This window comes from Linepithema humile, chromosome 3, assembly GCF_040581485.1.
Source record: "Linepithema humile isolate Giens D197 chromosome 3, Lhum_UNIL_v1.0, whole genome shotgun sequence".
Lineage (NCBI taxonomy): Eukaryota > Metazoa > Arthropoda > Insecta > Hymenoptera > Formicidae > Linepithema > Linepithema humile.
The window spans coordinates 10,752,394-10,765,417 of record NC_090130.1 but is presented as its reverse complement, the minus strand read 5'-3'; the positions used below and the strand labels follow the sequence as shown (position 1 = coordinate 10,765,417).

The 13,024-nt window shown below is 33.0% G+C and overlaps 1 protein-coding gene across 4 annotated transcripts; it reads left to right on the top strand.

Annotated features, from left to right (window-relative positions):
• Positions 1-7,747: 7,747 nt before the first annotated feature.
• On the top strand, positions 7,748-12,850 carry Lfg (Lifeguard). Of its 4 annotated transcripts, XM_067351020.1 has the most exons (7): positions 7,748-8,118; positions 8,187-8,455; positions 10,241-10,302; positions 10,720-10,833; positions 10,911-11,103; positions 11,178-11,448; positions 11,628-12,850. In XM_067351020.1, exons 3-7 carry the CDS (start codon positions 10,254-10,256, stop codon positions 11,985-11,987), a joined length of 987 nt encoding a protein of 328 aa, XP_067207121.1. In that variant the 5' UTR covers positions 7,748-8,118; positions 8,187-8,455; positions 10,241-10,253; the 3' UTR covers positions 11,988-12,850. The 4 variants fall into 4 exon arrangements, with proteins under 4 accessions (XP_067207121.1, XP_012226631.1, XP_012226633.1 ...); XM_012371208.2 differs by lacking the exon at positions 8,187-8,455 and having other exon boundaries at positions 7,750-8,118; XM_012371209.2 differs by lacking the exons at positions 7,748-8,118; positions 8,187-8,455 and adding an exon at positions 8,486-8,838.
• The last annotated feature ends 174 nt before the right edge of the window (positions 12,851-13,024 follow it).

Here is a 13,024-nt window from a genome sequence, read left to right as displayed (position 1 = left end):
AAAATACGTGTCTCTTATTTTGAACTACTTTACAACATATTTAAAGCTCGTCAAAATCGGAGGGGGACACTTGGGTCCCTTTCCTTGTAAGAATAATTTGTTATAAAAAAATTAAAAAATATTTTGTCAGTAATATATATTTTTATACACAATGTTAAAAGTTTTATTTTTAAAAATTTGTATTATTTAGGATTATAATTATATATAGATGTGCTTTAGAGATTCATCATCTATCCTTTTCTATCCACATCTATCCACATCTTCTATTCTTTTTTACTTGGGATCTTGCACCAACGTGACATCTTGATCACAGATTTTTTGATAGAATACAATGGTCGTGAAATCACCTTATATTCTTACACCGTGTACTGGAAGGAGCACAGGCTACCCCCTCCATTCGACCAAACGGTCAGACAAGGCAGTGACTCGATACCGGATTTCTTTTTTTATCTCGTCTACTCTCGACTAATAGTAGCTGTGAACACGTGACTAAAACTGTTGGTTAGATAGAGAGATCCGGGTCCAAACAGCTATCTCCATCTGACCGGTCAAGAACAAAGGCATGCTCGTTCCAGTATGGTATATATTTCAATGGTTTTTCCATACGTCAAAGCCTAAAGTTAGCGATCTAGTACTAGTATAGACATCTGTGCTCTCTATAGATCTTGGCAATGAGTACCGTGAACTGTTGCACTGAATTCTGTTGCACTGCAATGAAGAACGAATTGGTGTACGTTGCACTGCAATAGAGAACGCTTTGGTGTCACTAGTATACATTAGTGCAGAAAGTTCGGCAATAAAGAACAAACCTTAGGTCTGTTCTTTATAGCTAAACTGACTGCACTAGTTCAGAGTTTATCTTTCTTCTTCCAATATGGTGGGAAAAAGATAAACTCTGAACTAGTTCAGCCAGTTCAGCTATAAAGAACAAACCTCTTATTTCAATTCAGTTCAGTGCAGTGAGAACTCAGTGCAGCAATAAAGAACAAACCTATGTTGTTTGTTTCATTCACGGACTAAAGAATAGGGGGACCACGGACTAAGGAATAGAGGGACTGAGTCTTAAGTCCTAGTTTAGGCGAGAGGGGATGGTAATTCAAGCGTGCGGGGGGGACTGCTTTCCGCCATATTGATGTAGCGATTCTCACACAGAGATTCTGTGTCTGTGACATGGTTACACTCGTGTAGTGGTGCCACTAGACATAACGAGTGACAAGCGTAAAGAGATTAGGCGGTTTTATTATTGTTGTACTATAAATTTTATAAAATACTTTAACTTTTATTACTCTGAGGCTCTGCATACAGTAGACAAAATATTAGAAATAGCAATAATCATTTAATATTAAAAAGAGAAATTATTTTACATCTAACAAGAGAATAAAATATATTAATTAGTTCCAATTATTATTTTTTAATTCATGCATTAATTTTTTCTATTCTTTTTATTTTTTAAATAAATAATTACAATTTCTTATTTCTAATATTTAATAATTATTCCTATTTCTATTTCCTATTTCTATTTCCTATTTTGTTTATTGTGCGCAGGATCTGACTTTTATTTCTCACACATACGCAAATAGTGAGTTCTATGTGTGGTAATTACTAAACGAATATGGCGGCCGCCCCCCGCCGCAAACGTGCTCCCCTGGTACAGCTTGTGCTCCGTCCCTCTATTCCTTAGTCCGTGGTTTCATTGGCAGCAACCAATATGTTGGTTATATCATCAGGCATTTTGCAAAATATATAAATGTGCGTGTGTAGAATTTAATGACGCATAAAATCATGGAGAGAAATAAAACTTAATTAGTTAATTAGATTAATTAAAATATTCGTTTCGCCAATTATTTGCAGTATACACTAAGCTAACTGGTTTCAACACTGAATATGGTATCGATTTTGTTAGGAAAATCCGGATTCAGAATGCTCCATGAAAACGATAGGAGAGCTTAGAGACTAGATATTCAAATCTGAATATTTTCAGCCCCACCCTTGTCACAATACCAGCGGAATGGGGGAAAAATCTGGATTCAACACGCTCCATGAAATCGTACCTTTATTTCCGACTCGCTTCCGATCAGCACGTGCATTAATAGTTACGCAGTTAGTTTTGATTAGTCTGTACAATTCAAGCCGCAATTAATACAAAGATTCAATTAATCCAAAGGTAAGTTTAGATTTTAAGTTTTTTAGTAAAAATGGTTGCTTAGAATAATAGATTCTTTAACCTAATCCTAATGTAACCTTAAAAGTACTCTCTTATAGCAAATAGTTTCTCGTTTTAAAAAACCGAGCAAGACTTCTGGCTTTTCGAATCTATCTTCGAAAATTTTTTCAAAAATAATATGAAACGTAGTAAAGTGACTTTTTATAGAAACATTAAAAGAGGAACCACAGCATGCTTAGAATTATATATTTTATTGTAAGAATGTGTGCAATTTTACAGATTTAATTATTTTGTTAAAAATATCAATTTTTATTTTTAAAACATATTATTGGAATAAAAATTAAAACAATAAAAACTTTTGTTTAATATTGATTTAATATTGAATTTAATATTGATAAAGTTGATTAAATCTTTTTTTTATATTAATCTATTTGCATAAATATTTAGAATACTAAAAATGATTTAGTAGAATATTCAATCAATGTTCTTTACATGGTATTAAACATCTTCTCTGAATATTCCTGGAATATAATAAAAAATATTTTTTCAACCTATCTGGAATATTAAAATTGATTTTATTTGAACGTTTTATGAAGATTTAAAGAACACACCTTTTAGTACATTAAAAGAATATTCTAATATTTTTAACAAATATTTATAGAATGTTTATAGAATGTGTTTGTGTTATTTGGAAAGTCGGGCCAAGAGGGTAGAGTCAGGGTAAATATATGTTGAATAGATTGATTCATTCACTGTTTTTGTTTCATAAATTATTTTCCCGTAGTCACTACAAGAAACTTCAAAGTGTAATATGCGCTGATAGCTAACTTGCATATAACAACGCGCTGCGCACGAGATGCAGCGATTATCTTTAAGGGTGTAATGTGGAAGGGATGCTTTAGCAACAATTTTAGTTAACTTTTCTTCCTCAAATATGTAATAACATGTCATTTTTATATTTATTTAATGACTATTGCGCAACACAAGTGCGGTATAAACGATGCGTCATGCAGCGCGACGCATATAATGTGATACTGATGATTCATTTTTGAAAGATGCATTTTCGGAACATAATAAAATCATATATGGTTGAATTTAGCGTAAAAAATGCTACAACTTTTATCATTACAAAAATTTTGAAATTCAAAAAAATAATAACAAGAGGTGAAAGTAAATTTAAAAAAAAATTACATTTTTTGAAAATCCAACTACACAGTTATAAAGCCCATTACAAGCCATACAACTATTTGAAACTATTTGAAACATTTTTTTATATCTTTTACGGTTTTGGCGATATTTACACATAAAGAAAAAACCCGTTTTTTTCAAAGGGATGTTTTACCCCTTAAATTTGAGTTAGGATTGCTATAAAAAAATACGTGTCTTCTCAAATTGTATGTTTTACAACATATTTCAAGGAGAATCAAATTGGAGGGGGGAGGCACTTGTGAACGTTCCCTTGTTAGTTGTGTTCAGGCTCGATAGCCGGGAGCCCGGTAGGAGATATCGCATCACTGGTTATAAGACATATATAGTGTGTTCGAAAATAGGTTTGGTTACTGCCAGTAAAAATAGTTCAGTTGGCAGCAGTGAAATTTACTGGTGCTGTGTTTTGTTTCTTCCAGCAGTAAAGTCAGTAAAACAGCTGAAATAATTTTAAGTAATCCGAAAGATAATTTTTAAGTAAAGAAAAATTATATCTTTAATTGGTTTTTTTTATTCTTTGATTAATTAGGCTAATGGAATAAAAAGTGAATAATTATGCAAGAATATATTTTACTTGATAATATTATTTTCGAATCGTCTACTAGTGCCTCTTCAGTGACAGTAATGACAAAGAAGAGTTATTAAATATTATAATAAATAATAACAGAAATTGTTGTTTTATTTGTTGTCTCATCAAGTAATTTTAAATCAATGAATTGTTGATTATTGTCCCATTTATCATGTAGAGATAGATTTTCAGATTGCACAAATCTCTCCATTTCTTGAAACTTTTATAGCACCAATTCGAAATAACCAATTAATAAAATTTTTCCAATCTGAAAATTATCTTTCGGATTACTTAAAATCATTTCAGCTGTTTTATGGCTGGTTTATGCTTCGGTCTTAATCTTAATCTTAGTCTTAGTCTTAACTTAATCTTAAGGACTCGTTTATGCTTCCCTGGAAATTCGGACTACGGATGTGCAAATGTAACAAAACCTAACCACAAATTGTAATAGAAAAACTATAAAAACACTTCTACACAGTTTTTGTTCTTTCAATTTAAGAGGTTAGATTCTACATACTAACTTACCACTTAAATTTAGCGCTTCTCCAATAGCGTTCCAACTATTCTTCACCACTAATTTATTTTTATAATTTGGATTTTTTTTATTCCAAACAACATCGAATTGTTGGACACATTCAATTAAATCAGCATCACTCATTTTCGTATTTTACAAGAATCGAAAACCATTATTTCGCGCGGTTTCGTGCTGCGTCGGACGTCAGACTTACCTCATTGGCCCGGTCTTAGGACATTAGGGACTAAAGTTAATGGCTGGTTTATGCTTCGGTCTTAATCTTAATCTTAGTCTTAGTCTTAACTTAATCTTAAGGACTCGTTTATGCTTCCCTGGAAATTCGGACTACGCATGTGCAAATGTAACAAAACCTAACCTAACCTAACCACAAATTGTAATAGATCCCGGTGCTGCAAATTATAGTGAATGTTAAAATGAATCGCCAGCGGCAAAAAACTTTAATGTTTGGAATGGCACTTTTGTTATCAAGTGCCTATGCAGCATGTGTATTATTAAGAAATTAAAAAAAAAATAAAAGAAAACCACGGAGATACGCTGTTCGGCCACTGAATCGAAAAAGACACGAAACTGGTCATTTCTTTTCTTTAATGAAAGATATGCTGAATATTGAATACGATCAGGAACAATTTTTTAAATATACACGGATCGAAAACCATTATTTCGCGCGGTTTCGTGCTGCGTCGGACGTCAGACTTACCTCATTGGCCCGGCCTTAGGACATTAGGGACTAAAGTTAAAAGATGGGATCTTTCCAAGATTAAGATTAAGACTAAGATTAAGACTAGGGAAGTATAAACGCCCTTATGGCATTCTACGTTATCAACTCTTAAGATTAAGATTAAGACCGAAGCATAAACCGGCCATTAGTCTTAACTTAATCTTAAAGCCGAGAGCACAAGCTTTTACATAAAGCATAACGCATAAGCATAAGGAAATTGATTGGTCCATTTCCTTATGCATTTGCTTATGCTTATATATAGACCAATCAATTTCCTTATGCTTATGCGTTATGCTTTATGTAAAAGTCTGTGCTTCGGCCTTAAGACTAAAGGCCGGAGCACAGACTTTTACATAAAGCATAACGCATAAGCATAAGGAAATTGATTGGTCTATATATAAGCATAAGCAAATGCATAAGGAAACGGACCAATCAATTTCCTTATGCTTATGCGTTATGCTTTATGCAAAAGTCTGTGCTCCCGCCTTAAGATTAAGACTAGGGAAGTATAAACGCCCTTATGGCATTCTACGTTATCAACTCTTAAGATTAAGATTAAAGCCGAGAGCACAAGCTTTTACATAAAGCATAACGCATAAGCATAAGGAAATTGATTGGTCCATTTCCTTATGCATTTGCTTATGCTTATATATAGACCAATCAATTTCCTTATGCTTATGCGTTATGCTTAAAGCCGAGAGCACAAGCTTTTACATAAAGCATAACGCATAAGCATAAGGAAATTGATTGGTCTATATATAAGCATAAGCAAATGCATAAGGAAATGAACCAATCAATTTCCTTATGCTTATGCGTTATGCTTTATGCAAAAGTCTGTGCTCCGGCCATAAGACCGAAGCATAAACCGGCCATTACTGGCTTTACTGCTGAGAGAAACGAAACCACGGACTAAGGAATAGAGGGACTGAGTCTAAAGTCCTAGTTTTGGCGAGAGGGGATGGTAATTCAAGCGTGCGGGGGGGACTGCTTTTCGCCATATTGATGTAGCGATTCTCACACAGAGATTATGTGTCTGTGACATGGTTACACTCGTGTAGTGGTGCCACTAGACATAACCATTGAGTAAAAAGAAACAGGAGGGAGCGTTTGGTCGTAAAAGTGCGGACGGAAGTGACTATATAAAGTGGTCGCTCAAGATGGCCGCTCAAGGGCGCCAATATTGAATGACTTGTTATGTTTAATTAGGAAATAATGTACAATTAAAAGAAAATAACTATAATATGCAACAATAATACCAAATTTTAATGGCGTTTTTCATTGGGATTGCACTCGTGCAGTATTTCCATAAGAGCAATGTTAAAATCTAAAATCTAAATTTATATTAAATCCTTCGTTCTTACAAAAATTTATCCATGCATTTCTTTGATCCGGATTTTTCGGAAACCTGTTTGTGAGTAAAAATTATTTAGTAATTATTGTGAATCTACAATTTCACAATACTATACATATGATTATAATCTCCAAAATAAAAATCTTATTATTGTTGATAATACTAACCGATGAAACGTTATTCCATGATTTCGAGCTGCTGCTGTTATGCCACAAGCTCTACAGTATACCATTTTGATCGTTTATTTCCATACACTGTTGCATAAAAGACTATACACTGCATATTAATGCGTACGGCGTACGGTATGCCGCTTGTCGCTATGCTCCAGCATTCCCTCTCACTTTCAAAAAGTGGTCGCTCAAGATGGCTGCCATGACGTACATCCGTCCGCGGATTTACCTAGTCCTGGCTAGTATATGCTCCCTCCTGTTTCTTTTTACTCAATGGACATAACGAGTGACAAGCGTAAAGAGGTTAGGCGGTTTTATTATTGTTGTACTATAAATTTTATAAAATACTTTAACTTTTATTACTCTGAGGCTCTGCATACAGTAGACAAAATATTAGAAATAGCAATAAACATTTAATATTAAAAAGAGAAATTATTTTACATCTAACAAGAGAATAAAATATATTAATTAGTTCCAATTCTTATTTCTTAATTCATGCATTAATTTTTTCTATTCTTTTTATTTTTAAAATAAATAATTCCAATTTCTTATTTCTAATATTTAATAATTATTCCTATTTCTATTTCCTATTTTGTTTATTGTGCGCAGGATCTGACTTTCATTTCTCACACATACGCAAATAGTGAGTTCTATGTGTGGTGATTACTAAACGAATATGGCGGCCCCCCCCCCCCCCCCGCCGCAAACGTGCTCCACCGGTACAGCTTGTGCTCCGTCCCTCTATTCCTTAGTCCGTGAACGAAACACAGCAAATTTCACTGCTACCAGCTGAACTATTTTTACTGGCAGTAACCAAACCTATTTTCGAACACACTATAAAATAGTGATTAATTTATCCGCAATGGATTAAAATCCGTTCAATCAAAAACCCTATTAATCACTATTTTACTATGAATTCAAGTCTTTTATTGGCGGAAATAAAGCAATGACGTCATTAATCAACCTTGGATCGATCAAAATCCGTTCACTCGAAAACACTATAAATTTGACAAATATGCATAAAAATTTCAACTTATATTGTTTTCATGTTTACAAATGGCATGATCACCGAAATTGGCATTCACCGAAAGATAATCGAAAACGATCGACCAGAAAGTTTCACGTGTGATGAATGGAACTGAATCGAAACAGAAAACATAACACGCAGGCGCCCGATACGACACTCCCAGAACTTCAGAACATCGGTCCACTTCATATCGTTCAGATTCGGCGATGCAAGTCGGTCGAAACGTATAATCAGTAGTTTACAGTTGTTTATCAATATACTGTTACGCGATTGCGTCATTTGATCAGCGAGTAAAAAGTGACTATCTTTCGTGTTATCGTTACTGTGCACTATTGCTGCTAACCAGGACGTCAAATAACGACTCGGCACAAGTAGCGAGGTAAATACATATCTGCATCGTAATATTCAAGACTATAGCAAACAATTATCGATTACGACTATTTCCAGAAAGAACGAGTGACGCATCGAATTGACGTGTTGTCGCACGGCTTTCGCAAATTTTTCATGCTCATATTTACATTTTGCAACAGAGCAAACGCGCTTTCGTGCGAAATAGCACGTAATTCATTAGGAGGTCGTTTACACACTTGACGTACAATTAGAAACTCGAAGAAAAAGCGCAATTTCTACATCGCTATCAAGAATTATAATTGTGATAAGTTCTGTGGCTTGATAGCAGAGACCTTATAATCGCAAAGAATTGAGTTTAAGAAGTGGTATAACGTTTCTTTAGGATTCAATATTTTTTATATTTTTCCGGACGTTGTTCAATTTTTTTGTTTTGTTTGGTTATTGTGCGTATGATACTCCCAACAGATCACAATACTTATCACGATTAAGTAGTATGATACATCACAAATCATTTGTATTATGTATATGTAGAGATGTGGGTGATATACATACATAGGAGTGTGCATGAATAAGTGTGTGTGCGCGCGCGCATATACGCGTAAATTTTTTCTGGAAAAATTGACACGTATATGTAGATTATTATTAATCTCTCTCCAGATAGTTCGACATTGAAATATGGCGTTACACTATATTTGTGACTAAACAGAAAAAAACATATGCTGAAAACAAATTAAATGCATTATAAAAGGTAAAAAGTATTTGATAAACACATATACTTGTTTTGCTCTGCTATTAATATTAGTTTTTCTAAGGATTTTCCTTTCTATGAATATTAGCTTCAAGTTTCCGAAAATGTAGATCGTCTCTGTTCGAGCTAATATAAAGACTAAGTATCAAATGTGTATATAGTATATTAAATTCTTTTTGTTTATAAGCAACGAGTTGGCATGACATATTAATGTTTAAATCTATTATTAACTGTGTATATTGACAATAATATATAATATTGATGTGTAATATTGAAATAATTCATAATAATGAGAAATGAGAAGGGGATCAAGAACCGACGCTGGATCTAGGTGCTTCATAAATCTTCTTTATTTAAATTGGTTGTAAACGTTTTGGTCAACAATTCGACCATCTTCAATGTGAATTTAAGTTTGGTGTGAATATTTGTTAGTAGTCATCCTTTTGTATTGGTGTCATTAAATTTATCTAATATCAGGTATGTGTTATAGCAAGATTGCGTACACTAACGTATTACAAATTTCACTGATCTCAATTTTAATATTATTGACTTAATAGAATTGATGTACTGAAGATGGTCGAATTGTTGACCGAAACGTTTACAACCAATTTAAATAAAGAAGATTTGTGAAGCACCTAGATCCAGCGTCAGCTCTTGATCCCCTTCTTATTTCTCATTATTATTTATTAATGTGAGCTTTGAAACAAATTCTTGAAATAATTCACTTAATAATTTGTGCTTTTACATAATAATACATTTTTCAGTTTGATCAAATGGAAATACAAATAAATCTAAAAATTGTCAATTTTTTGTTTATATTATTACTTTATGGTGATGCCAAAAAGTGTATTAATATTTTAACACTATCTCTTGTTTTGATTAAACAATATTGATTCTATAAGATAATATCGAGATTGAATATTCTAAGATAATTTAAATCTTTTATAATGTGCGGTTATGCATGAGTCAGAAATTCTATATCTTAGTAGGATAAGTGTATTTTTTCAGGTATTTGTCTATAACTTGTTGAGCAAAAATGTGAAGTATTTACTTTTTTAGCAATATTCAAGGATATTGAAAAATCATGATGTAATTAATACATTATAGGCTAGGGATGCCAAATTTAAATTATGACATGATTAACACTTACTGAAATGAATGTCATATCTTTTGCTAAAACTTAAACATTTATATTTGTTATCATTTTTATTAAAAAAATTTTTTTTAAATTTATTTTAAGAATAGTTTGATACAAAATGCTATGTTGAGTTATAATAGACAGTAAATTTTCTTCAATAATTTTATATAATGTCACATTTTGAAAGTCCCTGATGCACTTGTGTGTTGCAGTTCCGTTATTATTTTATCTCCAACTTAGTTATAATAACAGGTTCTTTTTCAGCTAAAACCAAAAGATGACAACTTGGCAAGCACCTGGGGCAGGGTTCTATCCGGGGCAACAAGGTTCTGATCTATTTCCTTCTGTTTCCAATATATTTTCCATTATTATATTTTACTGTTATATTTGATGTCCATATCATTCAATCAACAATTAGCATTGTATTACTAGCTTAAAAGGACATATATATTGAAGCTAATGATACAATGATTATTTTTCATTAACACTTAAAATATGACAAAAGATTATCACTGAGTTAATATATCTAACAAATTATATTAAGCATAATTAGCGTCTTCGAGAAGCCAATTTACTGCACAATCATGGAAAGTTAATTTCACACAAAAAAAAGCACTATTTAAGAGTAGTAGCCGCTGTTAGTGCACAGAGTTCTTCAAGTTGCTACTTACGCTTATAACCGAGGTTACATTATGCAATAGCATTTATGTTCTAGTTCATGTTTCTCAAATTTGACTGTGCAGGTCCATACCCGTACCCTCAACAAAATCCTGGATATCCGCCACCACAGGAAGGCTACCCATATCCTCAACAAAATCCGGGATATCCACCGCCTTATTCCGGTGGAGTTCCGCCAGGTAGACGTTAATACGCTATTTAAACAATTCGAGAAAGTATCATAGTTATTTATTCATTGAATATTACTTTTGAACAGGTCCGGGATTTATACCTCCACCAGGTGCACCACCTTACGGTGAGGCACCGCCGCCAGGAGTTGGTGCAGGATTCGGAGGAGTACCACCCATTCATCCAGGAATGTACGGGTCCGGCTACGGAGAAGACCCTCTGCAGGATGAGGTCAAAGGATTTGAGTTTAATGACAAGACTATCAGGAATGGCTTCATCAGGTAGATATCGTGATACCTAAATCAAGTTTATCAAGTCTTACGAAGAATATATATATTGTTTTTCTTTTTTATAGGAAAGTGTACAGCATTCTGATGTGCCAATTGCTCATCACACTTGGAATGATTAGTCTATTCCTTTATCATAGACCCACGCGAGAATGGGTCGGAAGACACACAGAATTGTTTTGGATCGCTTTTGCCGTAACTATTGTCTTGATCATATGTATGGCTTGCTGTACCAACGTGAGACGTAAAGCTCCAATGAACTTTATATTCCTATTCTTATTCACTGTGGCAGAGGCTTTTTTACTGTCCATAGCCTCTTCAACTTACAAGTCCGAAGAGGTGAGTGATTTTAATACTACATTAAATGATGTAAGCGATATGTGAGAAACTTGGAGAAATGCATCCAGGATGATTACAAATATTCTTTAGCTTTAATATTTTGAAATCCATAAATACATATTGAACTCGCTCTTCTATTTATGAGTTATTCAAGACCTACATGAAAATTATTTTTGCAGGTCATGCTGGCTGTTGGAATTACCGCGGCCGTTTGTCTGGGCTTGACACTATTTGCATTTCAAACGAAAATTGATTTTACCGGATTGCACAGTGTTCTGTTTGTTGCTCTGCTCGTTTTAATTATTTTCGGCATAGTCGCGATGATCTGGCCCGGAAGAACGATGACCTTAGTTTACGCCGCATTGGGCGCGCTAATATTCTCTCTGTATCTAATTTACGATACGCAAATGATGATAGGCGGAAAGCACAAGTATTCCGTCTCGCCGGAGGAATATATCTTCGCCGCGTTGAGCCTATATCTAGATGTTATCAATATTTTTATCTACATTCTAACTATTATCGGTGCTTCGCGAGACTAATTGCTGTCAATTCCAATATTTTTGTCTTGCGTTACTACTATTATGGAATATACAGCCAGCTTTTACTTATCGTCGTCCTGCTCTGGTTCTCTACTTGTTGAGAGCACTGTAGGCAGCAAATGATGAAGTGTAAAGGGTGTGTAATATTGGCAAGACTTTTATTTTTACGAAGAGATAGCTTTTACAAATTTTCAAAGATTAATGAGTATAACACAAATAGCACGCTTGGATTCGAAACCTTTTTGTCTAGTTTCATAAAAAAAAGTAACACAACCTGATATTTTCTATTCCTTTAGGGAAAAAAACTGAATATAAATTCTTATAACTGTGGTAGAGAATAGTATTATTACTGTTATTATTGTTACCATCATCATCATCATCATCATCATCGTTACAAAAATATCTTTTTTATTCTTTTGCTGTGTTACTTCGATTTTGACGTAATTGTTTATAATGATTTATTGGAAAAATGCCGATCGAAACTACATACCCTATTTTTTATTTCTTTAAAGGATATTTTTTTTTTTATATTTCAATGCGATTGATAAATGTGTATATTTAAGTAAAACTTATTACTATAATTATGAATAAAAAAAACAAAAAAAAAACAAAAAATATATATATATATATATATATATATATATATATATATATATATATACATACATACATATTATGTGTCTCTTAGTATAAAAAAACTCACTATTAGTTATAACATTGTATTATCTGGACTTTGCTGTAACTCCAATCATCCTACGAAATGCTTGTACATGAAGTCCTTATATATTTAGAATTTAAAATTGTTTATTTTTTCTTCATGTTCTTTATATCAAAGAATAAAATATAAATTGTTCTCTCCTGTGTATGTCATCTTTTCTTTTCTGAATTCCAAATATATTTAATAATATTCAGCAACAATTTTTTTCAATATTGTTAATAAGATAAAATTTCAGTTCCCGTGTAATATTATATTTAACACACGATCTTGTTCATAGCGTTATCTAATTGAACTGAAAGAAATAATTAGAGAATGATTG